Source organism: Mustelus asterias, chromosome 17, assembly GCF_964213995.1.
Source record: "Mustelus asterias chromosome 17, sMusAst1.hap1.1, whole genome shotgun sequence".
Lineage (NCBI taxonomy): Eukaryota > Metazoa > Chordata > Chondrichthyes > Carcharhiniformes > Triakidae > Mustelus > Mustelus asterias.
Genome location: NC_135817.1, coordinates 7,220,064 through 7,245,629, shown reverse-complemented (window position 1 = coordinate 7,245,629; position 25,566 = coordinate 7,220,064). Strand labels below are relative to the sequence as shown.

The following is a 25,566-nucleotide window of genomic DNA, read 5'->3' as shown; positions in this document are numbered from 1 at the left end:
CCAACCTGGAATTTCAATGCAGGGTGAGGAAGGCCTTGCCAGTGGCCCAGTGAAAGCCGGCATCATTCTGACATTTGAGCAGCAGCTGACATCAGAAAGCTCTCTCATTCACTATTCACAGATGAATCATGGAGGTCACAGAGATATAGTGTGAGGTGAAGGGACTTCATCCCCTTCTCTCTGATGAGGGAACAGCAAAATGAAAGGGTATACAGACTGTCTAGGATAGCAGGCTTTCTGCTGCTTGTGTACGTGTTCCTGCAGCTTTGCCACATCAACCGGGAGTGATACAGGAACTACAAAGACTACCACTCTCTGAACATTTACTTGATGTGCAACTACACCAAGAAGTTCATGTTGGTGAACGCTGTTATCTTGTGAGCACCCAAAATGCATTGATCATGCACCAGTTTGCATGATCGACCATCTTCAGGCCTCCACGGATACCTCTACATGTGACCGATGACACCTCTCCCTTGCGCCATCCCATCAGAGAACCTTCAGTGAGCGCCGCAACACCATGGAGCAGCGTTCAGCCTCCCCAGTGGTTTCCATTCCTCAGGAGCAGCTCTACAGTATACACCAGAGAACATGGTCATATTTTTGTGGTATTATGCTGCATCCTTCACAACTTAGTCATTCTGAGGGCTCAACCACTGATTCCTGGGTTCAAGGAACCATTTCCGGAGGAGAAGAAGGGAGGTCACATCCATCTTGTGTAAAAAACAAGAGGGAGCCCATAGTTAGGCTTCGCCTCAGTTAAAAGTGACTTGCTCACCCCTACATGTGCCTACCCAACCCCCAATCTTAGAACAGACTCCCAGACACAAAGGCCCCTTTGCCAATATCACTCAGAAAAGCCGCCAGCATAATTAAGGACCCCACTCACTCTCTTCCACTTTCTTCCGTCAGGAAAAAGATACAAAGGCCTGAGGTCACGTACTAACCGAGTCAAGAACAGCTTCTCCCCTGATGCCATCAGATTTTTGACTGGACCTACCTCGCATTAAGTTGATCTTTGTCAACACCCTAGCTATGACTGTAACACTACATCCTGCACTCTCTCATTTCCTTCTCTATGAACAGTATGCTTTGTTTGTATAGTGCGCAAGAAACGATACTTTTCACTGTATACCAACACGTGACAATAATAAATCAAAATGAATAAAGGCCAACCGCAAAATCCTTCACACAACAAATTTATCCAGCAAAACATCAATCATACACAAAAGAAAGATAGAACTATCACCCTTGTGCACTCCCTAGTACCGGTCTTATATGTACCTTTGTTTGTCCTAGTGTTCTTACATAGTGTTGACCCAGTGGCTGCAGCATTGTGGGTGGAAGGCTGCTGACTCTTGGTGGGTGAGAATTCAGACAGTCCTGCAAGATGTCCTGGAGCAGCTCTGGCTCTAGAATGCTCAACTTTGGACTGCACCATTTCGGCATAGGTGGCAGCAGGCTGGAGCAGCTGGTTGAGAGGCAAATCAAGTGTCCAGGTGGAATGGCAGTGGTGGAAGCACAAATACTGTCAGCTCTAGAGAGAGAAAAGTAGGTTTGTACTCCCAGCAGAGCCATTTTCACTCCGTGTCGACATCTCAGGAATTCTCTGCACAGATTCTGCAGCTCACTCTCTATTCAGCATTGAGATCCGTACTTTTCATGGCAGCCGTCTGTGCTTTGATGGCAGCAACCCAGGATCTCATAACCTGTGCTTGAGCTTCTGCCTCAGCACTGAGGCATCAGGAGGCCTCTGTCTGTGTTGCAGTGAGAGCAGAGATAGTACTCACCAGGTGCTCCATCATAGGTCAGTCTGGCAGTACTGCCAGGGAGGTGCCAGCCGCATATATAGTAGAAAGGATGGGCTACAAGATCGGCATGATGCCCTCTGCCATGTTGGAGTCAGATTCCTCCATGCACCTTGCCAATGAATGAAGATATGCAATGTGCCGGTCATCATCACCTTTTTCTGACAGAACGCCCTAAAAGGTTCTCATCAGAGTCACTTCAGCAGAACTCGTTTGTGCTCTCCACCTCTCACCTGGCCTTCACTTGTGTTGCTAGTGCCTCCAGGATGGCATCACTGGATCGTAGAGCCCTTTCCCTGGCATGTTGCAACATCTACCTTCAGCCTGTGTTTTTTGCAGTATTTATCTAATAGCCTTCTTCACTCCATCAGTGCAGCTTCCCATTGATGGGAACTCTGTTTTTAAACAGAGAAAATAGCCCGGAGCATGCTATTTTCCCACAGCACTATTAGCCTCCTATGATGCACAAAGACTGCTAGCAGAGAAGAGGGCAGCATGGTATCTGCTTGGGCCCACGTTAGAAAATTACACGCTCCCAAACTCTATCGAAATTGTTGTGAATTGCTGCCCAGGCGGGAGATAAATTTGTAGTCTGTGAAGTGATTAATCCTAGTTTGAAAAGCTCTTAATCAGCGTGCACATTTCAGAAATTACTTGTTACGATGGCCAATAAGGACATGGGTGATCGTTAATAGATTTCCCCGTGGGCTTCGGGGAGAACGAACTCCCTTAATAAACAAGCAGGGGTTCATCCAATGGGAAGTGAGTAGCAGGAGGTTAAACCTGTTGCTCTAACCCGGGTCGTTGTATGTCCCCGGGTACAGATTGCTTGCTGTAAGCCACAGGTGCGGCTCTTCTTTTGGCTTCCAAAAGGGGTTCCTGGTGATGGGAAACTGGACTTGGCTGAGTTAGTATAGTGCTGGAAATAGGAAAGGTGCTATTGGCATTTTAAAAGCGCAAAGACGGGTTAGTGTTCCAGGCAAACGAGAAAAAAAATGTCTTGCTTCTTTTATGAATGTCCCAAAGCACGTTACAGCCAATTTAAGTACTTTTTAAAAAATGTAATCACTATTGTAAAGTAGGAAAAATGGTAGTTACTTAGATGCCACAAGGTACCACCAACAGCAATGAGATAATAATCAGATAATTTTTAGGTGTTGGATGAGGAATAAACATGGGCCAATTGGGCACTGGGGGATCTCCCTTGTTCTTTATCAAAATCGTGCCAAGGAATTTTTTTTGCCCATTGGAGAAGATAGATGGGACATTGATTTAACATCTCATCAAAACAAAACATCAACAGTGCAGCACACTTGTTGAAAACAGTTGAAGTGATGAATAAAGTTTTACAGTTTATTTATTATTAATGTCACAAGTAGGCTTACATTAACACTGCAATGAAGTTACTGTGAAAATCCCCTAGTCACCACACTCCGGTGCCTATTTCGGGTACACTGAGGGAGAATTTAGCACGGCCAATGTACCTAACCGAGTACGTCTTTCGGACTGTGGGAGGAAACCGGAGGAAACCCACGCAGATACGGGGAGAACGTGCAGACTCTGCACAGCAAGTGACCCAAGGCTGGGATTGAGCCCGGGTTCCTGGCACTGTGAGGCAGCAGTGCTAACCACGATGCCCCCCTACTGCTCTTTACAGTTGTATCGTAGTTATAAAGCAATTTGGTGAAAGTAAGTCGGATTAAAGATTGAGCCTCGTGCATAAAGTATCTGCAAAATATGAAAAAATAAAAATAAATCCAGAAAAAAATGGTCCACCTGATGCTGCCATTTGTCTGCGTAAGATAATTGTGGGTCATTTTGAATGTTGCAGCAACAGGAAGGTAAGCATCAGAGCTTGGCGATTTGTGCCTTCTTGCCGTTTATTCTCACTGCTATTTTTGCAATTCATTGTGGTCTATTGTGTTTGCGTGAGCTATTATTGTTTGCTAAAATTATTTCCTCAGTCTGCAATGATAACCATTCTGACACTGATGTAACCTAAACTACCAACTGATACCACATTCCAGAACTTATTTACCCCATGGCTCAATATACACCACCTGCCTATGTGCTACCTTTTATAGAGTAGGAAATTCCTGGGTTCAGTTCTGATTTGTGAAGTATTTTTATCTCTCAGTCTTTATATGCCCTGTTTGTGAACAAAACTCCTGCTTATCTGATGAAGGAGCAACGCTCCGAAAGCTAGTGGCTTGTACTACCTAATAAACCTGTTGGACTTTAACCTGGTTTTGTGAGACTTCTTACTGTGTTTACCCCAGTCCAACGCCGGCATCTCCACATCGTAGTGTAGTAAATACAGCAGCTAATGTACACACAGCAAGATTCAACAAACAGCAATGTGATCATCTGTTTCGATGCTGTAGGTTGACTCAAGTAACTGCCATGCTCCTCATCACAAAGTACCATGGTTACTATCACATGCAAAGGCTAACATAAACCAACCCTGCAACTTTTCCTAAGGCCTGCATCAAAGCACTTTCAAAACGCTCCAGGAGAGTTCGAGTGATGAGCAGAGCAGAGGACATATCTTACAGAAACAGTAATGTAGGAGCTTTTCAGTTAACGCAGGATCATCAATCTTGTCATCGTTGGACACATTTTCAGGGTATAAAATGCCAATGAATGCATCCAGTTTACTATCCATATCATTCCTTTTATTAACAGATTCACTCTCTACCAGATGGTTTGCAATCACTGACCAAACATTATGCCAATTGCTGCTCTTTTCCAAGGGGTGCTCATTTCTTGATGTCATTAAACATTTCTCACTTTTCAAGGGTGAAGACAGAAGGTAAGGTTGGCTGCTAGGGGGTGTGGATTTGGCTGATGATACATGCATGAAAGCCTCACACTTCAAGAAAGCTCCACACTTCAGACTTCAAAAAAGAGGCGACCAAGACAGAAAGAAAATAACTGATCACTCTATCAGAACTCTAAAAGAAACAGGCCCGATATCTAGATCCCTCTGGGGACGATTTACTGCCTGGCTTAGAGTAAATTGGCAGAATAATTGAGAGTCCATTGTGCAATATTCCAATCGCAAGAGGTCCATGGATGTTTGTGCGGGAGAAGCAGCAACAGAGCAGATCACAGCGAGAGGACAAGGGGACCTGATGCACCTGAAGGAAAGAAGCAGAAGTCTGAAGTGGGACAAGTGCATCATGCAATCATTCGGGATTATACTTGAAGTCTGTGCAGGGCTCTTAAAACAATTAAAAAGACAGAATTCAGAGTGTTGTAAACACATTTTAACCTTCAGCTTGCTATTAGTTGTTATTTCCTTTGTTGCTCCATTTAAGGTGCTTTATTATTTAGAGTGCAGAACATTTGTTTTTGATTATGGAAGAGTGGCGTGTGTGATTTGTGTTTGCTGTGATCTGCTGCTCTGTTTACTAGTCAGCCACATCCTTCCTCAACCACTGACCTGAAGTGATTGTTTTTCTGGTCTTTATTTAATTGCTGTTGGTGTGACTTTGTTGCAGATAATTCAATGCCATGTTTCCCAGCATTAGGACAGTGACTGCATTTCTAAATGTAAGTCACTGGCCGTAGAGTGCCTTGACACCTCCTGAAATCGTAAGAGACACAATATAAATGCAAGTTATCCTTTCCATTTGAAAAAAAATGTCCAGTTGACCAGTTACTGCTGCTCCATCCTCCGTCTGAAAGACTGTTCTGGGGCAGAGCTGTGGGAGAGGACGAATGCTGAGACAGGACAGTAGGTTGGTGTTTCCCAGAAGCCACTGCCACTCCCCTGGGGGGGGAGGGGGAATGCCTCGGCAATCAGCATACTTTGTTGGACAACAGGTTGCTGGACAGCTGCAACACTCTGCAAGCCGCTTTGAACTAGTACTCGGAGCCATGATGGCAACAGTCTGAACTTGGCACCAAGCTGCACTTGAGTGGGTGCCAGCTGCCATGGCAACAAACTAAGCCTCCGTGACTACCGTCAGAGCTTCCTCTCAGATATTGGTGAGGGCTTCCATGTGCTGACATGGAAGCTAAGAAATCAGCCATCAGACACTGCATCATGGTGGGGTTTAAAAGTGCTCATTGAATTGACTACTTTTTCTGTGCTGAAAGGGAGGGGCTCCAAAATCTGTGCAAATCCTGTGCCAAGTTGTTGCTGGACTCTTCCAGCAGCCTTTTCTGTAGGCCTCATTGAAGCCCTCATCTCAATCTTCCACTGGAGAACTCATGCGTAAACTCACCCTCTGCCTCGCTGGTATTTATGCAACTCTTATTCCCTGCCCGGTTTGCAGCCCACTTATACCTGGTGCTTCATTACATTACAGCCTCTGAGTTATCCTCTAAATTATGTGCAGTGGCAGTATCTGAGGTGTTGACTACAAGTGTGGAAGTGAGCGACGGTGTTTCTTCATCGTTACTTCTGCCCGATTTTCCAGCTTTTGCTGTTTATCACTGCCTGACCAAATAGCAGTTCTTGGGTATGTGAAAAGAGAAAAACATACGGGTAGGGTTTTGGTGAGGGGATCAGAGGATGCCAGAGGTGCATTCTTATACTGCCTGTAGCATATAAATCAGACATAGATGGTTATAGACATAGATAAACAATCCCACAACCTATGGATCAGCTCTGCAGTCCTGCTACATCCACTCATGAATGGTGGTGGCCAACTAAACAACTAATGGTAGAAGATGGCTTCATGAACATCCCCATCTTTACTGATGGGGGGAGCGCAGCACACCCATGCAAAAGTCAAGGCTGAAGCATTCGCAACTATCTTTAGCCAGAAGTGCCGAGGGGATGATCCATCTTGGCTTCCTCCTGAGGTCCCAGTATCACAGACTTGTCTTCTGACAGTTTGATTCACTCCACATAATATCAAGAAATGGCTAAAGGTACAGGTACAAAACTCTAATTTATGGTTTATGAGTTTTAGAATACAACTTTTAATTTTAGGAACTAAAGTTGTAACTGTAGAAAATAGGGGCATCTGACTGAGAAACTGTTAAGAAGCCCTAAAGTAAACACAATTGAAACAAGTTTGGAGTTTATTACACTTAGAGGGTAATTAATTTGTATTTCTACCTGGGAACAGGCTGACTGTACCAAGTTGCCACAGAGATAGTGATTCAGGAGACTGTGTGGAGCCTCTGGATGGAGAGACTATGTGGATCCTCTGAGTGGAGAGACTATGTGGATCCTTTGGGTGGGGAGACTATGTGGATCCTCTGGGTGGAGAGACTACATGGATCCTCTGGGTGGAGAGACTACATGGATCCTCTGGATGGAGAGACTATGTGGACCCTCTGGGTGGAGAGACTATGTGGATCCTCTGGGTGGAGAGACTATGTGGATCCTCTGGGTGGAGAGACTATGTGGATCCTCTGGGTGGAGAGACTGTGTGGATCCTCTGGATGGAGAGACTGTGTGGATCCTATGGGTGGAGAGACTATGTGGATCCTCTGGGTGGAGAGGCTATGTGGATCCTCTGGGTGGAGAGACTGTGTGGATCCTCTGGATGGAGAAACTATGTGGATCATCTGGATGGAGAGACTGTGTGGATCCTCTGGGTGGAGAGACTGTGTGGATCCTCTGACTGAGAGACTGTGCGGATCCTCTGGATGGAGAGACTGTGTGGATCCTCTGGGTGGAGAGACTGTGTGGATCCTCTGGGTGGAGAGACTGTGTGGATCCTCTGGGTGGAGAGACTGTGTGGATCCTCTGGGTGGAGAAACTGTGTGGATCCTCTGGACGGAGAGATTGTGTGAATCCTCTGGATGGAGAGACTGTGGATCCTCTCGGTGGAGAGACAATGTGGATCCTCTGGGTTGATATCCTGTACTAAATGCTTTGTTTGGCTCTTGGTAGTCAATGTAGCAAATGGATGCTACTTGGCCCATCCACGTATTGCTAATATGATAATATTATCATAATTATCATATGACAATATGGCTCATATTCCTAATGGACGATCATGCACATAATTCCCGCTGGTGGGTGAAGCTCTCTATTGACAACACAGACTCCACAGCACAGTTCTCTCGAGTTAATCTAAGATGAAAATTTCCAGTGTGTGTTTCAGGACATCCGTGTTGTCCATCTCCCTATCCAACATAGCTGTTTACCAAGTGGCAAATTCAACATCCAGCCTCTTTTGGTCTCACCTGATTAATATCCAACCTCCTCCCAACATTTTCTATATCTCATTACGCTGACACCTAGACTAACTCAATTCGTATCATGTATAATTATACAGTGTCATTTAAATATCATCAATTGCTAATTTATAGAATGCCTATTTATAATCTTATACTGTAAAACACTCCATTTCCTGCCCATCTTTATATAATGCAATCCCAGTTAAAAGGTCAATACATATACATATTTCTACATTCAAACTTCTCTGCATCTGGCTCTTTTCATTCTCTGATTGTCTGATTACATTTATTCCGTGATTTTCCCTGTTTTCCTGCACTGTTCATTTACCGTAATGTAGCGAATAAACACAGCTCAGCAGTGGCAGCTGGTGGCCTTTTTCACAGTTATAGAGAAGGAAGACTTGCATTTTTATAGTGCCTTTTTGCACAGGATGTTCCAAAATGCTTTTGCAGGCAATGACGTACTTTTTAAGTGTAGTCACTGTGGTAATGTATGAAACATGGTAGCCAATTTGCGCACACCAAACTCCCAAAAATAGTAATATGATAATGACCAGATGCTTATTGAAAGACAAATATTGACAAGCGCATCAAGGATAATTTCCCTGCTCCTTTTCCAAACGGTACCATGGGATATTTCACATCCAAGGCAGACAGAGTCCCGGGTTAATAGCTCAACTGAAAGACAGCAGGTGTGATCTGATAACCTCGGCCCATTCATCGTTCAGTGAGGCCAGGTGGTAAGATTGGCTGAGAGACAGAATACTGGGTTCGCGCCTGGTTTCTCACCTCCCCCAATCTTACCGTCCCTGTTCTGTCGGCAAGATCCGAAAGGGTGTGAAGCTGATTTAAATGTTTGTGACATGCTTTGCATGTCATTAGTGAGTCCCAGATGCTATCATCCGGGCTCACTTGCATTAGCCATCTCACCTGTCGAGCTTCCCACCCGCAAGAATCACAGCTGGTCTCCACCAGTTGTGATGGCTTCACTGGGGGGATCGGAGGCCACTGAACCCCCTTGGTGGTCAGGGGCAGAGCAGTTCTCATGGGGCCGTGCCAGACTGGCAGTGCCCATCTAGCACCCTGACACTGCCCTCCTGGCACCATAATTGTGCCAGGGGTAGTGCCAAGGGGGTGGGGCCTAAGTGGGGGTGGAGCTATGATGGGAGGAGGCAAGGGGGAATCTCTGCATGAGGGGAAGGAGCTCTGAAAGGTGGGGTGCTCTGCAAGGGTGATGATCGGCAGGGGAGGGGGAGCTCTGCAAGGAGGTGGTGATTGCCCCCTGCCCCCCCCCCCCCACTACTGGCGGGAATCGCATCCGGAACTTTTTTTGCATTAAATGCCATAAGATTGTGACTCGTAGCTTGCCTAAACAACAGCGTGATTCTCTCCTGTTTTCTTGTTCATTCAGCACTTCAAATTATTTTCATAAGATCGCACCCAGCATCTCCATCCAACATGCAGCACTCCCTCAATACTGGAGTGTCAGCCTTGATTTCTGTTCTCAAGCAACTTGAACCCACAATCTTCTGACGCCAAGAGTATGAGTGCTACCAACTGAGCTATCTTGTTACGGGCGGCACGGTAGCACAGTGGTTAGCACTGCTACTTCACAGCTCCAGGGTCCTGGGTTCGATTCCTGGCTTGGGTCACTGTCTGTGTGGAGTTTGCACATTCTCCTCGTGTCTGCGTGGGTTTCCTCCGGGTGCTCCAGTTTCCTCCCACAGTCCAAAGATGTGCAGGTTAGGTTGATTGGCCATGCTAAAAATTGCCATTAGTGTCCTGGGATGTGCAGGTTAGAGGGATTAGTGGGTAAAATATGTAGGGACATGGGGGTAGGGCCTGGGTGGGATTTGTGGTCGGTGCAGACTCGATGGGCCGAATGGCCTCTTTCTGTACTGTAGGGTTTCTATGATTTCTATGATTTCTAAATGACAATGGTCCAGATCTTCTGCTCTCTGGATAGTCAGTGATGGGACGAATGTTGGGAGTTGTGTATCAGGAGCCTGCAAGTCCTGATGCACATACACATATGTGCAAATTGCCTGGGTAGTTTCAACTTCTGATGGACCCTCCATGAAAACCTCCAACCTTGAACTCAGGGGCAGTGACTTGGTGAGATATGCAGGATTCACCTGCATACTTACCTTGGAAATGTTACAGTTTAATAACTCAGTGGTTATCCAGTGTAACTTCACTAAGCACCATAACTGACACCTCCCGATCACTCGCCCCAACAAGCTGACTAACCCTCCAAACTAGCCAACTACCCCTTGTCTAATTCCCCAACTTTTCAACTACTCCCCATACCACCTGACACAACTACACACTCACTTACCCACCCCTCCACTCACCCATTCACTAACTTACTCACGAAGTGAAAGACTTGGACCTTTAAAACTTTCCCCGAATACAGCAGGTATTGTCATGAAAAGGGAGTTGTTCTACCATCTTCCACCTCTTGCGCTCAGTGATCTTCCCCTGGAGAGGATGAGCTAACCCTTCAATGCTTCAGCCAGGATCAGAAGATATGGCTGAAACATCATAACAGGGTCGGGTTGCGGAGATCTTCATGGGCAGTGTTTCCTAAAGCCCTAATTTCCATATGGACACTGACAACACCCAGTTCTACCTCATTACCATACCTCTCGACACTTCCATATTATCACTCTGCTTGTTTGACATCCAGTCTGGGATGAGACAAAATTTACTTAAATTAAAGATTGGGAAGATTAAAGTCATTGCTCTCAGCCTCATCACAAATTCCTTTGCAATCAATCCCATGGCCTACGTGGCCAGACTGAACCAGACTACTTGCAACTCGGTGCCCTATTTGGCTTTGAGCAGTTGTTCTGACCCTATATCCTCTCCATCATAAAGACTGCCTGCCTCCATTTCTCCAATATTGCTCATGTCTACCTCTTCCCCAGCTCACCTGCTGATGAAATCTTTAACCATGGCTTTGTTAATTTAGATTTGACTATTCCAGTGTTCTCCTGACTAGCCTCCCATCTTCCACACTCCAAAACTGGAACTTATCCAAATCTTATATACTGTGCATACCCTGGATGAATTCTTGTTCATGGATTAGCCCTGCGCCCACTGACCTACATTTGCTCCCAGCCCATCAACATTCTATTTTAAAATTCTCAGTCTCACGTTCAAATCCCTCCTTATCTAACCTTGCCCTCCTTATCCACATACACCCCTCCAGCCCTGCATTCCTCAGGGAACAATGCGTAGCTCCAACTCTACCTGCCTGTGCACCTTTTTCAATTCTTGCTCCCCAACATTGATGGCCGTTCTTTTGGCTGTCTGGGAATTGGGTTCTGTAATGTACTTCCTAAGCTCCTTCCCCTTCCCCACCTCACTCTCCCAATAACTTATATATGTTGCCAAGCTTCTACACTACTCATGCCTTTTTTGGCACAGTGTCAATTTTTGTCTGATTCTGTTTCTGTGAAGCACCTTGTGACTTGTCACGATGTTAAAGATGCTATATAATTGTCTATCACGTTGATGAAATGGTGCGATATTTTATCAGTTAGTGTTTATGAAGCAGAGCCTTTGAACACTGAGACTCATATCAGGACTTCACGATTGGAAACCAATGTACTTGCTTTGCTTCCTGCACACTTCCTGTCTGTTAGACGAGACGGTGAAAATTTGTATAGTCTAGCATTCTGCACTTAAATTCCCAATAAAAAAAATCAAATAAAGCATGAAAGCTTATCCAATAATCTTCTTAAATTATTATCACCAGTGGAATACCAAATTTTTGATGGTTAAATATTCTTTGACATAGGTGCTATAAAAAGAATACTTTTCTCTCAGTATTAACATTGAGATGGCTAGATCAGCTGCAGTACCACTCAATGCAGCGTGTATGTTTTGCAGTGATGGGAATACCAATTTAATCAAGAGGCAGGACCCGATCTGAGAGGAATCTAGTTGGTCCTTGATGCTTTAAGCTGGAAGGGAAGGTAGGAGTGCTGTCAAAAGGGACTGTTGAGATTTGTATGCTGTCCTTTCATCTTTGACACCGCCCAGATAGGTGTAGCTGTTGCTCAGTTGATAACACTCTTAGCCCTGGTCAGGAGTTTTAGGATGGGGCAATTTCCCCACCTGCCATCCTGTCCCACAGCTTCTACATACTCCAAAGAGCATTAATTGGCTGGAGATGGGCCTGTGGGGTGGACAGAGAGGGATTGCTGGTGTCAATGGAGAGGCTGTGGGGGAGGGAGATAATTAGCGAACCTTAAGGGAGGGGGATACCCAAGGTTAAGGGGTTGCTGATGGAGACGCACCCACTACCCCCATCCCTCCAGACCTGAATGCAATTTATTTTTGGGTTTCCATCATTCCTCTCACCAGGGCTCAGTAGTTGGACACTTGAGGGCCTTCTTTGGGGCATGGGGTCTGCCCCAGCATAAAGCTGCAGACAGGTTGGGGAGGGTGGGAACCCAGCAGGGAGCCTTTCTGGGAAATTTAAACACTCACCCTGTCCCCTGCCGGCAGCCGGGGCGGACAGGGGCCACATTAAATTCTGCTCGAGCCATAAATTTGTGGACTTAAGTCTCACTCTAGGGCCTTGTGCACAGAATCGAGGCTCGACTCCAATATAGAATGAGAGAGTGCTGCCCAATCAGAGGTGGTGATTTTTCGATGGGACATTAAACTGAGGCCTTGGCTGTTGTCTCAGGAAGACCTGAAAGGTTCCATGGCACTTTTTGAAGAAGAACAGGAGGGATCCATACATTCAGCCCTCACCCAACATTTCTAAAGTTGCCATTTGTGGGAGTTTGCTGTGTGTAAATTGGTTGCTGTGTTTCCTACATTAGAACAGTGACTATCATTAAAAAAGGTACTTCATTGGCTGCAAAGTGCTTTGGGATGGTGTGGAAAGTGCTGCATAAATGCAAAAACACTTTTATTATTTTACCAGAAGAGCAGAGAATTTCATCCCTCCGACTGGGCTGAACATCAAAGCAGGTGACAGGGATGAATGGGTTACGTACTAATCCATTGGGACAAATCATCCTTTAGGGCAAAACGTTGATGAGTTTCTTCCTTTCCATTTAGCTCCCACTATTTTCCAGTACTGGTTTAGCTTTGAATATTATATAACGTCCCATCTTAAAATAGGCCTCTGTTTATATTTGTCTCTGCGGTACACCGTTATCAAACTGATTACCATTCTCAAAGACATAGTTAGTCTCATATTATCATCAGACTGCTTATTAACCATTGTCACAATTTTTAAAAAAATTAGAGGCTGTAATTATTCCACATCATAGATTTCATTATTCAGGAAAGAGGAGGGGGCGAAGAGACGACAAAAAAGACAGAATCATAATCTTGCTCTGGGTAATGACATATTGTGCACTTACCAACAGATATTGTCCAAACAGCAATTATTTTCATGAATGCTTTCGTTCTTGAGTTGCAGCGACTGTGATGGATAGGATTCCGGATCGCAATGTACCGATCCAACGATATTGCGCACAAATGCATGATGGATGCAGTTGAAAACAGCACATCAAAATAAATCCATATGGGACAGAGTTTGGCAGGTAACGGCCAGATATATCCTAAATAAAAGAGCAAGTAGGTCAGTGAATGATTGATGTCTAACTGAATCTTTGATTTATTTTTGCTTTTAAATACTTCCAAGCTTTAAATCATCTGAAACAAATATTTATGCTATTTAAGTTCCAAAGTGATAAAAAACGAGACCTGGGTCCAGAGCACAATCTTTGGTTCAACAAAATATATCAAGAAATCTTCAAAACGAAAAGGAAACTCTGCCTCTTGTCATATCTAGGATGTAGTGCAAATGTATCGCCAGAGCCTCAGGCCACAGCAGAGCACATTTTGTTTCTATGATTTGTAGATATTGTTGGATATAAAAACTATGGAGGAAGTATCATAATGCAGTGAAAAATGTTACAAATGTCCTGTCAGACTATGCTGTCATGTTTTGAACTGTGATTTAAATGGAGTGACAATTCTGGCTTATATAAAAAATTTAATCACTTGAAACAAAATCTAACAACCTGCTCCTTACCATTGATTGACAAATATCCTATTTTGAAATTGAATGAGCACCTTCTGTTCCTTCCATCTCAGAAAGTAGTTTGGGACAACTGTGGTCATTATGAATATTTGGCTGAGCTCGAAGTATACTGGAAGGGGTGCAGAGGAGATTCACTAGGTTGATTCCGGAGTTGAGAGGATTGGCTTATGAGGAGAGACTAAGTAGACTGGGGCTATACTCATTGGAATTCAGAAGAATGAGGGGAGAACTTATAGAAACATATAAGATTATGAAGGGAATAGATAAGATAGAAGCAGGGAAGTTGTTTCCACTGGCAGGTGAAACTAGAACTAGGGGGCATGAACTCAAAATAAGGGGAAGCAGATTTAAGACTGAGTTGAGGAGGAACTTCTTCACAGAAAGGGTTGTGAATCTGTGGAATTCCCTGCCCAGTGAAGCAGTTGCGGCTACCTCATTGAATGTTTTTAAGGCAAGGATAGATAAATTTTTGAACAGTAAAGGAATTAAGGGTTATGATGAGCGGGCAGATAAGTGGAGCTGAGTCCACAAAAAGATCAGCTATGATCTTATTGAATGGCGGAGCAGGCTCGAAGGGCCAGATGGCCTACTCCTGTTCCTAATTTTTATGTTCTTATGTTATTCAAAATTGCCCACACCAAGATCCCACAATGAAGTAGATGACCGGCTACTCTGTTTTAGTGAAAATGGTCGTGGGATAAATATTGGCTGGGGTACTGGGGGCAGGGGTATGGAGGAGTCCATTGTGCTTTTCCGAATACTGCCATAGGATCTTTCACATCCACCTGAGAGGACAGGCAGGACCCCGGATTAACATCTCATCCAAAAGTCTTCGAGCACAGCCTGCGTGCTGCAGTGAAATGTCAGCCTAGTCTTTGTACTGAAGTCTCTTGATTTACATTAATTCCTTCTGCTCAAAATATTTTCTTTTTTTTTCTGGTGCCTCCAGGTCTTCTGTTTATTTCTGTGTGTTCTTAATTTTCATTTTAAGTTTTCAGTATTTGTTGTTTGATTTTTTTTCGCCTTCATTGTAATTGTTTGGTAATTAGCTGATGGATAGAGAAACTGGCCCTATCTTCCACCTTTTTAGAAGGATTTGCAGGCCAATTATGCTCAATATTAGTTTAAAGAAATAAAGCAACTTTGACCTTCTTTTGAAGCAGGCTGTGTACTGTTACCAGTGAGAGATTGGTTAAATTAAACTATGTTAAATTGTGTTTCTTTATCTGAAATTGAGATTGAAGATGGCTGAAGAGATAAGAAAGTAGTTGCTAAGAAGGACACTAAGAAGGCTCTGAGTAAAGCAATAGCAAAGGATGGGAAGAAGCGGCAAAAATCAAGGACAGAGAGTTACACCATCTACAAAGTGATAAAGCAGGCATCTTCTCGAAGGCCATGAGCATCATGGACTCCATCGTGGATGATATTTTTGAGTGCATTGTGAGTGAGGTTTGCCACATTGCCCATTACAAATACAGCACCATCAACTCCCACTAAATACAGACCAGTGTGTACCTGCTGCTACCTGGAGGGCTGGCCACACATGCCCTGTCAGAAGGAAGAACAGTGGTGACCAAGTACACCTGGTCCAAGTAAAACTCCACAAAGGACTGAAAAACACCCAAAGTATCAAACAGTAGTTAGGCATCAGCTGGAGTATTGTGTACAATTCTGGGCACCACTCTTTAGGAAGGATACGAAGAAATTGGAGAGAGTACAGAAAGGATTCACGAGAATGATTCTGGGGATGAGGAACCTCAGTTGAAGATAGATTGGGAAATTTGGGACTGTTTTCCTTGGGGAAAAGAAGGCTGAGAGGAGATAGAGGTATTTAAAATCATGAAGGGATTAAGAATGAAAGGGCATAGATTTAAAGTAATTGACAGCAGAAGCAATTGCAACGTGAGAATAAAATGGACATTTTGGGGGCGATTCTCCCATCCCATCGTGCTAATTTTTTAGCGCGTCAAGCCGGGAGAATCGCATGTGCGCCAATTCGTGGGATTCGTGCATACATTCCCGACGCATGCGAATCTCCCAGCGACGGATATTCAGCGCGGTCGGGACCATGTCGGAAACCAGCAGGAACTGCAGGCGAGTTATTTTAATCTTATTTGAATGTAATTTAAATGTCATTATCAAGGCCTGGGACCGAATTCTCCGGGCCCGATAGCATCAGTGCAATTTCACTTCAGCGGAGTTTAGAGTAGCTCCCCACTTTCGGGGAACTAGCGGGAGACCCCACTGGAGTGAAGGGGGGGGGCAATCGTGGCCCCCAAGGGGTCAAGTGGCAGGGGGGTGGTGCCCCTGGGCACCCTGACAGTGCCAGCCTGTGCCCCCAGCTGGGTCCTACAATTAGCAAAGGACCCCGATTTAAACATAAGCCAGAATTTTGCCCTTTGGCTCAGGAGCCCAATGTTGGGGTCAAATGGGGGCCACAACCCCACACCTGTATGGGAAAACAGGCACTCGACAGTGATTTCTCCTGAATTTGCCTATTAGTGAGGTGATTCATTTTGGTAGGACTAATTTAAATGTGGATTACAGGGTCAAAGGTAGGGTTCTGAAGACTGTGGAGGAACAGAGAGATCTTGGGGTCCATATCCACAGATCTCTAAAGGTTGCCACTCAAGTGGATAGAGCTGTGAAGAAGGCCTATAGTGTGTTAGCTTTTATTAACAGGGGGTTCAAGTTTAAGAGCCGTGGAGTTATGCTGCAACTGTACAGGACCTTGGTGAGACCACATTTGGAATATTGTGTGCAGTTCTGGTCACCTCACTATAAGAAGGATGTGGAAGCGCTGGAAAGAGTGCAAAGGAGATTTACCAGGATGCTGCCTGGTTTGGAGGGTAGGTCTTATGAGGAAAGGTTGAGGGAGCTAGGGCTGTTCTCTCTGGAGCAGAGGAGGCTGAGGGGAGACTTAATAGAGGTTTATAAAATGATGAAGGGGATAGATAGAGTGAACGTTCAAAGACTATTTCCTCGGGTGGATGGAGCTATTACAAGGGGGCATAACTATAGGGTTCGTGGTGGGAGATATAGGAAGGATATCAGAGGTAGGTTCTTTACGCAGAGAGTGGTTGGGGTGTGGAATGGACTGCCTGCAGTGATAGTGGAGTCAGACACGTTAGGAACATTTAAGCGGTTATTGGATAGGCACATGGAGCACACCAGGATGATAGGGAGTGGGGTAGCTTGATCTTGGTTTCAGATAAAGCTCGGCACAACATCGTGGGCCGAAGGGCCTGTTCTGTGCTGTACTGTTCTATGTTCTATGTTCTAGTGGCCAGAAGATGGGCTTGCTCTTGAATTGATGAGAGGGCTCTCAAGGTTGCAGGCTGTGTAGCACTGAAAAAGCCGTATTTGTAGTTCAGGTGAAAGAGAGAGAGAGAGAGAGCGAGCCTCTAAGCATAGCTATGACCAAGGAAGGCTTCAGGGAAGGCCTCAAATCCTGCCTGGAGCACCAGTTCCCAACTTACTTGGAAAATTGCAGTCAACTTCTGATAATAAGGCTTGAAAGAGATTTATTTGGCTACCTGTCTGTGGTAAAATGACCTAGAGCGAAACCAGTGTCAAGCTCATTGCCATCTTGGTTACCTATCATTCCAAAGCCTCTTTCAAGACTTATAACTATGGCTTTTAAAAACCCATGATGTGGAGATGCCGGTGTTGGACTGGGGTAAAGAGTTTTAACAACATCAGGTTAAAGTCCAACAGGTTTATTTGGTAGCAAATGCCATTCGCTTTTGGAGCGCTGCTCCTTCGTCAGATGGAGATGGATATCTGCTCTCAAACAGGGCAATGGCAGAGGAACTGAATAGTTACTTTGCATCAGTCTTCACCGTGGAAGACACCAGTGGGATGCCAGAGCTCCAGGAGAGTCAGGGGGCACAGGTGAGTGTAGTGGCCATCACTAAGGAGAAGGTTCTGGGGAAGCTGAAAGGTATGAAGGTAGATAAATCACCTGGACTGGATGGACTACATCCCAGGGTTCTTAAACAGATAACTGAGGAAATTGTGGAGGCATTGGTGGTGATCTTTCAGGAATCACTGGAGGCAGGGAGGGTACCAGAGTACTGGAAAGTAGCTAATGTAACACCGCTGCTTAAGAAGGGAGGGAGGCAGCAGATGGGAAATTATAGGCCGATTAGCCTGACTTCGGTTATTAACAAGATTTTAGAGTCCACTATTAAAGATGAAATCGCAGAGTACATAGAAGTGCATGATACCATAGGGCTGAGTCAGCACAGCTTTGTCAAGGGGAGGTCATATCAGACAAATCTGTTAGAGTTCTTTGAGGGGGCAACAAGGAAGTTGGATAAAGGAGAACCAGTGGACGTGATTTATTTAGATTTCCAGAAGGTCTTTGACAAGGTGCCACATAGGAGACTGTTAAATAAGTTAACTGCCTATGGTGTTAAGAGTAAGATCCTGGCATGGATAGAGGATTGGCTGACTGGCAGAAGGCAGAGAGTGGGGATAAAGGGATCTTTTTCAGGATGGCAGCCGGTGACTAGCGGTGTGCCTCAGGGGGTCAGTGTTGGGACCACAACTTTTCACAATATACATTAACAATTTAGAGGAAGGAACTAAAGGCACTTTTGCTAAGTTTGCAGATGATACAAAGATATGTAGAGGGACAGGTAGTATTGAGGAAGCAGGGGGGCTACAGAAGGACTTGGACAGGTTAGGAGAGTGGGCAAAGAAATGGCAGATGGAATATCAGATTGCAAAGGGAGCAACAATTTATATTCATGAGAAAAGCAGTGCTGATTAGTTGACAACCTGGCTCTGATTGGTCAAGACGTTGCCATGGTGAATGCACAGGGAGCTATTGTCCTCCATACTTTTGTGTATTCAAAAAAAGGTGCAGTGTCTGGACATATTCCTTTTGGCTGCAGAGGACAGGTCCCTACATATGGATATTTGTAGCTTTTACTAATGTCCTCACAATTGATTTTAACTAACAGGCCTTTAGTTACCCAGTTTTACTCTCTGCCTTCCTTCCTTCTTAAATAATGGTGGGACATACACAATTTTCAAATTCAGAGGCTAATGCATCTACAATTTCCTTATCTATTTCTTTCAATATTCTGGGGTGGAAACCATTGGGTCCTGGAGATTTGTCAATCTTAAGTCCCATTATTTTTTCCAATATCACTTTTAAACATTTATTAAGCCTCTTTTCCCTCTCCCCCAACTTATTTTCAAGTTCCATTTTGCTGCTGATATTTTGTTCTCTTCCTTCACTGTGAAAAAGATGCAAATTATTAATTGAAGAAGTGAATAAGTTTGTCATATTCTCATTAGACATTATGGTCTCATCTGTACTTGATTTGATATGTCAACATCCCTCCTCACCACTCGTGCTTACCACATTTATAAAAACTTCTACTGTTGTAATTAATATCCCTCACAGATTTTTCATGTTCTTTTTCACCTTATTACTTTCTTTATATCTTATGGTTGTTTCTATTGCTCTTTTAGTCCTCTGGATTTCCTCTTTTTCCTGCATTTCTGAAAGCCTTTTCTTTCAGCTTGATTCTGTTGACAACAGTTATTTAAGCAGTTAAGTGGAGCCTTTCTTTTTTGGGACGTGCACTGGTTTTTCATTGTGCTTCTCATTTTGTCCATAGGGTTATTCATCAACAGCTCAGTCCATTCTACTGCAGTCAAGTTATTTCTCATCCATTTGAATTTAATGGTTTGTGACTCCCCTTTCCCTCTCAAACTGAATATCAAATACATTCATATCATGCTCACTCTCAGTCAGATTGTTAACTAATTTTGGTGTTTTTCACTGATATTGTCTATTGTGTTAATCGATTATGGTTTAAAAATTTATTTATTAGTGTCACAAGTAGTCTTACATTAACACAGCAGTGAAAATCCCCTAGTCGCCACACTGGTGCCTGTTTGGGTACACTGAGGGAAATTTAACATGGCCAATGCACCGAACCAGCACGTCTTTCAGATTGTGGGAGGAAACCAGAGCACCTGGAGGAAACCCATGCAGGCACGGTGAGAACGTGCAGACTCCGCACAGACTGTGACCTGAGCCATGGTGGCACAGTATAATGTGGGGTTACAATTGATGGCACATGTCTAAACCTGGAGGCCTAAGTTCATCCAAAACTGGGCTCTGGGTTTCATTTTAGTGAGACCTGCAGATGTCTGTCACATTTGTAAATGGAGGTCTCTAGTGTTTCCTTTAGGGCCATTCAACACCAATGAGTTTCCTAGAAAAGTTCCAAGATTATAGTTGGACTCCTTAGTAGCATATTTAAGGGACGTTAAGGGGCAGAAGTTCCCCCCAAAAATTCTAAGTGTCGAATGGGCGAGAAAACGCAAGGTTTTCTCCCTGACTTTTTCAGTGAGGTAAAGACTCACTGTGCACTCTGTGCAGAATAGGAGCTATCACGTGATCCTCGCCAGGAAGTGGGTGGGTCGAGCCTAAGCTTGCCAGTGAAGCTGGCTGCTGAGCTCTTGGGGCACCATTGCGCAGGCACTCCAATCTCACAGTATACAAGGAGATCTCCCCCCCACAGACATTTCCCGCCCCACCCCCATGGACATCGTCACCCCACACATCACCCCTCCCAACCCCCAATTGCGTTTCCCCTCCACCCCCCCCTCCCCACAGACATCATACCCCCCCCGCCCCATGGACATTGGGCCCTCCCGCCGATCGCGAACCCTGCAGAGCTCCCCTTTCACCCCCTCCCCGATCACCATCCTTGCAGAGATCCCCCTTCACCCCCTTCTCAATCGCGAACCCAAGAGTTCCCCCCTTCAGCCCCCCTCCCCGATCACCACACCTGCGGATTTCCCCCTTCACCCCATCTGTAATTGAAAATTCTGATTAATTCTAAATACCCAACATGAGGTTAATTAGCAGCTAATGTTTTAATATGTGATTTGAGAAGAATACAAAACATTTAAGTAACATCTTAATAATGTATCTATGAAATGAATTTGTAACATGCTAGTAAAATGCAAGATGTATTCATGAAAGATATCAGCACAAGTCAGGCACAAATTATGCAACAAAGTAAATTACCCATGTAATAATACCAAAAGATAAAGATGTCTTTTGATATTAAAGCTAGTTTAAACTGGTTAGAGAAATGCTGACTCATAAGAAGCCATTTTTGGGAGAGACCTTCTGTAAAACGGACAGACGAATGACAGATAAATATTTGAAGGTGTCAAAATATGATTGATTGAAGGACATGCCATTGTTAGATTGACAGAACAGTGAATGAATGAAATTGCTTTTAATTAAGTGCTGGGCTGATTAATCTGATAATGAAAACTATAACCAATTCTGCTCTTTGGCATGAAATCTGAGAACTTTAGCTCGCTTGCTAGCGCATTAGCTTTGTAGGTGGATCTCCCATTTTGGCCAAAATGAGATTTGTCTTGTCTTAATTGTATGTTTGTCTGAATATTGTTAATTTGTTATGTTTTTGATTCTAACATGTCAATGTTTTCATTTGATTGAACTGAATAAACTTTTTTTGCCTTTGTGAAATGAAATGTTAAATGAAAAGATCTAGTCTTTAAATTAATCAGGCCACCTAAAAGAACTTCCCACAACACCGTCCTCAATCACCATCCCTGCAGAGTTCCCTCTTTCCCCGTCCCCGATCATGAACCCTACTGAGTTCTCCCCTTTCCCCCTCCCTGATCACCACCCCTGCAGAGTTCCCATCTTCTCCATTATCCTCTCCGGAACCAATGGGCCTGTGACTTGCCCAAACCATCTGCAGCTGAATTTCCTTGACAAGGGAGAGCTCCATATAAGCGCGAAAGATGGACACACAGGCAGTCACGCCAAGAACATGGCACCAAAAAGGAGCATCCCACGGTTCAGTGACGCAGAACTGGGCAGTGGAGGAGAGGTGGGCAACAATCTACTCCCCAAACAGGCAACTTCCCAGGGGTCTTAATTGATTGCATAGGACCCCTCTCTAAAAAGAAAGTGGGAATCAAATCTATTGACCATAATGGATGTGTCCACTAGATTTCCAGAGTCCATTCCATTAGCAATATTACAGCTAAAAAGATTGTAGAGGAGTTACTTAATTATTTACGAGATTATGGACTACCCACAGAAATATAATCAGATCAAGGATCAAATTTTACACCGAAGTTAATCAAGGAGTTTATGGATAGTTTAGGAGTAAAACAATTTAAATCAACTGCATACCATCCAGAATCGCAGGGAGTGTTAGAGCGGTGGCATCAAACTTTAAAGACCATGTTGAGGGCTAATTATCAAGATTATCCCAAAGATTGGGATAAAGGAATTTCATTTGTACTTTTTGCAATTAGGTTGCACCTAATGAATCAACTAAATTCCATCCACTTTTTGGTCATGAGGTAAGACGATCACTTAAATTAATTAAGGAGAAATTGGTGAGTCAGCGTTCTGAGACTACATTATTGGACTATGTATCAAATTTTAGGGAAAGATTGAACACAGTTGATTAGTTGGCTAGACAACCTTTAAAAGTGGCACAGGAAGTGGATAAGAAATCAAAAATTTGTAGTTTTTCTAATGGGGATAAAGTCTGAGTATTACTACCAGTGGTAGGTGAACCTTCAAAAGCAAGGTTTAGGGGCCTTATCAAATTGAAAGGAAATAGAGCATGGTGAATTATTTGATAAGAGTACCAGATAGGTACTATTAGGTGCTGTATTGTCACTATTAGTTGTGTTTTCAATGCCGTCATTCATCATAGGGCTCTGACCTTTAAAGATAAACTGACCCTTACATTGACCAGCTTTGTGTATTTGTTCACATGCATCACAATAGTTTTCCAATGGAAAAATAAACATGATGCAGTAGAAAATGTTGTAAAATGTCATATCAGACTGTACCATCATCTTTTCCACTGTGATTTAAATGGTTCCAGTTGATATAAAAAACCTGATATTGACACTTGAAAAAATCTAACAACTTGCTCCAATACATTGATTGACAGACACTCTGCTTTGTACCTGTTGTTCTTCCCTTCCCAGAGAGCATTCTATTATTTGAACAATGGTGATCATTTTTAATGCTTGGCTGAGATTCAAGTGCTAATGAATTTCAGCAGAATAGGTGTTTCATTCATTTGAGAATGTATGACAGTTTTAAGAGGTTGTATTAAAGGGCTGTGCCTTTGATTTCATATTTTGGTTTGTTGACACAAGCCAATAGGCTTATAAGTATTACAAGGAACATTATTCACGTGACATAATGCATTTTCTTTCTTTCAGGTTAATTATATGCAGGCTTTTATTAGATGGTAAGATTCATTTTCCTTCTGTGCAGGGAATGTAAAATATTTTCCATTGACATTGCATGGAACCTGAGGACATGGTGCAATGGAGGTTACATGGGTGATCTGAGGAGCATGGACATCATGTGAGAGCATAGAGGTTTCACAGGGAATCTGACAGGGCATGGAGGATACATGAGGGCATAGGGCAGCCTGGGTAATCAGAGGAGACATGAGCTGACATGGATGGGGATGTGAAATTTAGGGATATTTTTAAAAATAGTGTTGGGAGCTGGGGTACTGTGTTGGAGAATTGGACCTTCTAACCAATCCACCTCCACAAGTACACTCCTCACACACTGGTTTGCGTCTTACAAACCACACTGTAAACCCGACCCTGCGTCAATGCAGCACCAATTGCATGCTTTGGCAATGACATGGTTAAGCTAACTGCAGTGTTAAATACAGGTGATGATCATTGATTCAGCCTCCGAAAGAAAAAGAAATGGGCACAGTTGGAACAGTTGTGGTAACTATAAAGAGTTTGTAACTCTACTGAGCTCTATGATGAATAAACTTGCTGAAGGTAAAAGACAAGCTACAGTACTATTCCTCCACCATATTTTATTATTGACCTAAACACCCTGGTGTGAAAAGATAAAACAAATGGCATGTGAACTAACACAAGTCAGGTGTGCAGTTTACGAGCTATGAGCATGCTCATAATGGTGTTTTCCTGAGCCCAGTGGAAGATACAGCCCATTGTGTTCCAGCTGAAGAAAAGCAATTCAAGTTTTCTGCATTAAATAGCAAGGCAGAGGGACTGTTGAACAGTAAAGGGCTCTGAGCTGTAAAATTCTTGCTAACATGAAGTCTCTTAACATTTAAACGTTGTTGGGTGGCATGAAGCTCAGTGCTTGCCAGAAGACATTGTGTCCAGTGTTATAAAAAGCCCACTGATCTTTTGAAATAGGTGAATTGCATTTTACACATCCTGATTGCAGAATTCTCCTTTAATCTTGCATTGCTGATCTCTGAGATTATTGGGGTTACCAGAAACACTGTCGATCCATTGTTTTCTGATAACAGAATCTGGCCTCAGTGTATCATGGGCAAACAATCTGCCACCAGTCATTTTGTACTAAGACAACAGTTGAATGTTAAAACAACAATTCCATCGATAGAGAAGCTTTAATGTAAGAAAACCTCCAAACACTCAACACAGGAGAGTCATCAAAAAAACACTGAAACACATAAGGAGACCTTAGGGCAGATGGCCAAAAGCTTGGCCAAAGAAATAGGTTTTAAGGAATGTCTTAAATGACCAAGGAGAGGTAGAGAGGCAGAGAAGTTGAGGGAGAAAATTCCAGATCTTAAAGTCTTAGCAGATGAAGGCTTGGCCACCAATCATCAAATGGAATCGTACAATGCACAGGAGCAGGCCACCCAGCATGTCATGTCTGTGCCAGCTTTCTGGAATAACAACTCAGTTAATCCCTTTCCCGCCGCCTTTGCCTGTAACAAAGCAATTTCTTTCTATTAAGGTGCTTATGCAAGTCCCTGAAGAAGCCGTGATTTCCTTCCTGACACTCAGATAAATTCTGAATTCTGGATTGCAGCCACGCACTGTGAAAAACATTTCTCCGTGCTTTGCCAATGGTTCTTACGCCTTAATTCAGTGTCCTCTGGTTGTTGAGACATAAGAGTTCATCGATTTCCTTCCTTTGTACTCTGTGCCTCTATTTATAAAGCCCAAGATCCCATATGCCTTTTAAACTACTTTTGGAACTTACACTGCGCCCTTCCATGATCTGTGCAAACGTATACCGCCTTAAACATATACCGCCATGAGTTGATGACACAAACCATCGCGAATGAGTATACTTTAGTTGCCATTACAGAGACATGGGCCGCGATTCTCCCATTGCGACCTGCAACTTTTCTGGTGGGTCGGGGTGGGAGATGCGCGTCGCTGGCCTTGTACCAGGATTTGCGCATGCGCCGGGAACGCATGTGCATCTCTCAGAGCCGGCGAACAGTCGCCGGTCAGGCCACACTGGAAACTGACGGGAAGGCAGGTAAAGGTTTTTAATATGTTTTAAACGTATTTTCAATCTAATTATCAGGAACTTTCAGGTCCCAATTGAATTTCCCACCCCGCCAGGAGTACTTCATCCCAGCAAGGTTTAGAGTAGCTCCCCATGTTCGGGGAACTAGCGGGAGACCCTGCTGGAGTGAAGGGGAGGCAATTGGGGCCCCCCAGGGG

General features: G+C 44.0%; 1 protein-coding gene across 1 annotated transcript in view; it reads right to left on the bottom strand.

Moving 5' to 3' along the window:
* Positions 1-25,566, bottom strand: part of htr2aa (5-hydroxytryptamine (serotonin) receptor 2A, genome duplicate a) — a 403,646-nt gene that overhangs the window by 41,893 nt on the left and 336,187 nt on the right. Inside the window, exon 4 of the mRNA XM_078231947.1 lies at positions 13,346-13,546. Within this exon, the coding sequence (XP_078088073.1) occupies positions 13,346-13,546 (201 nt within the window). The remainder of the gene's footprint in view (positions 1-13,345; positions 13,547-25,566) is intronic.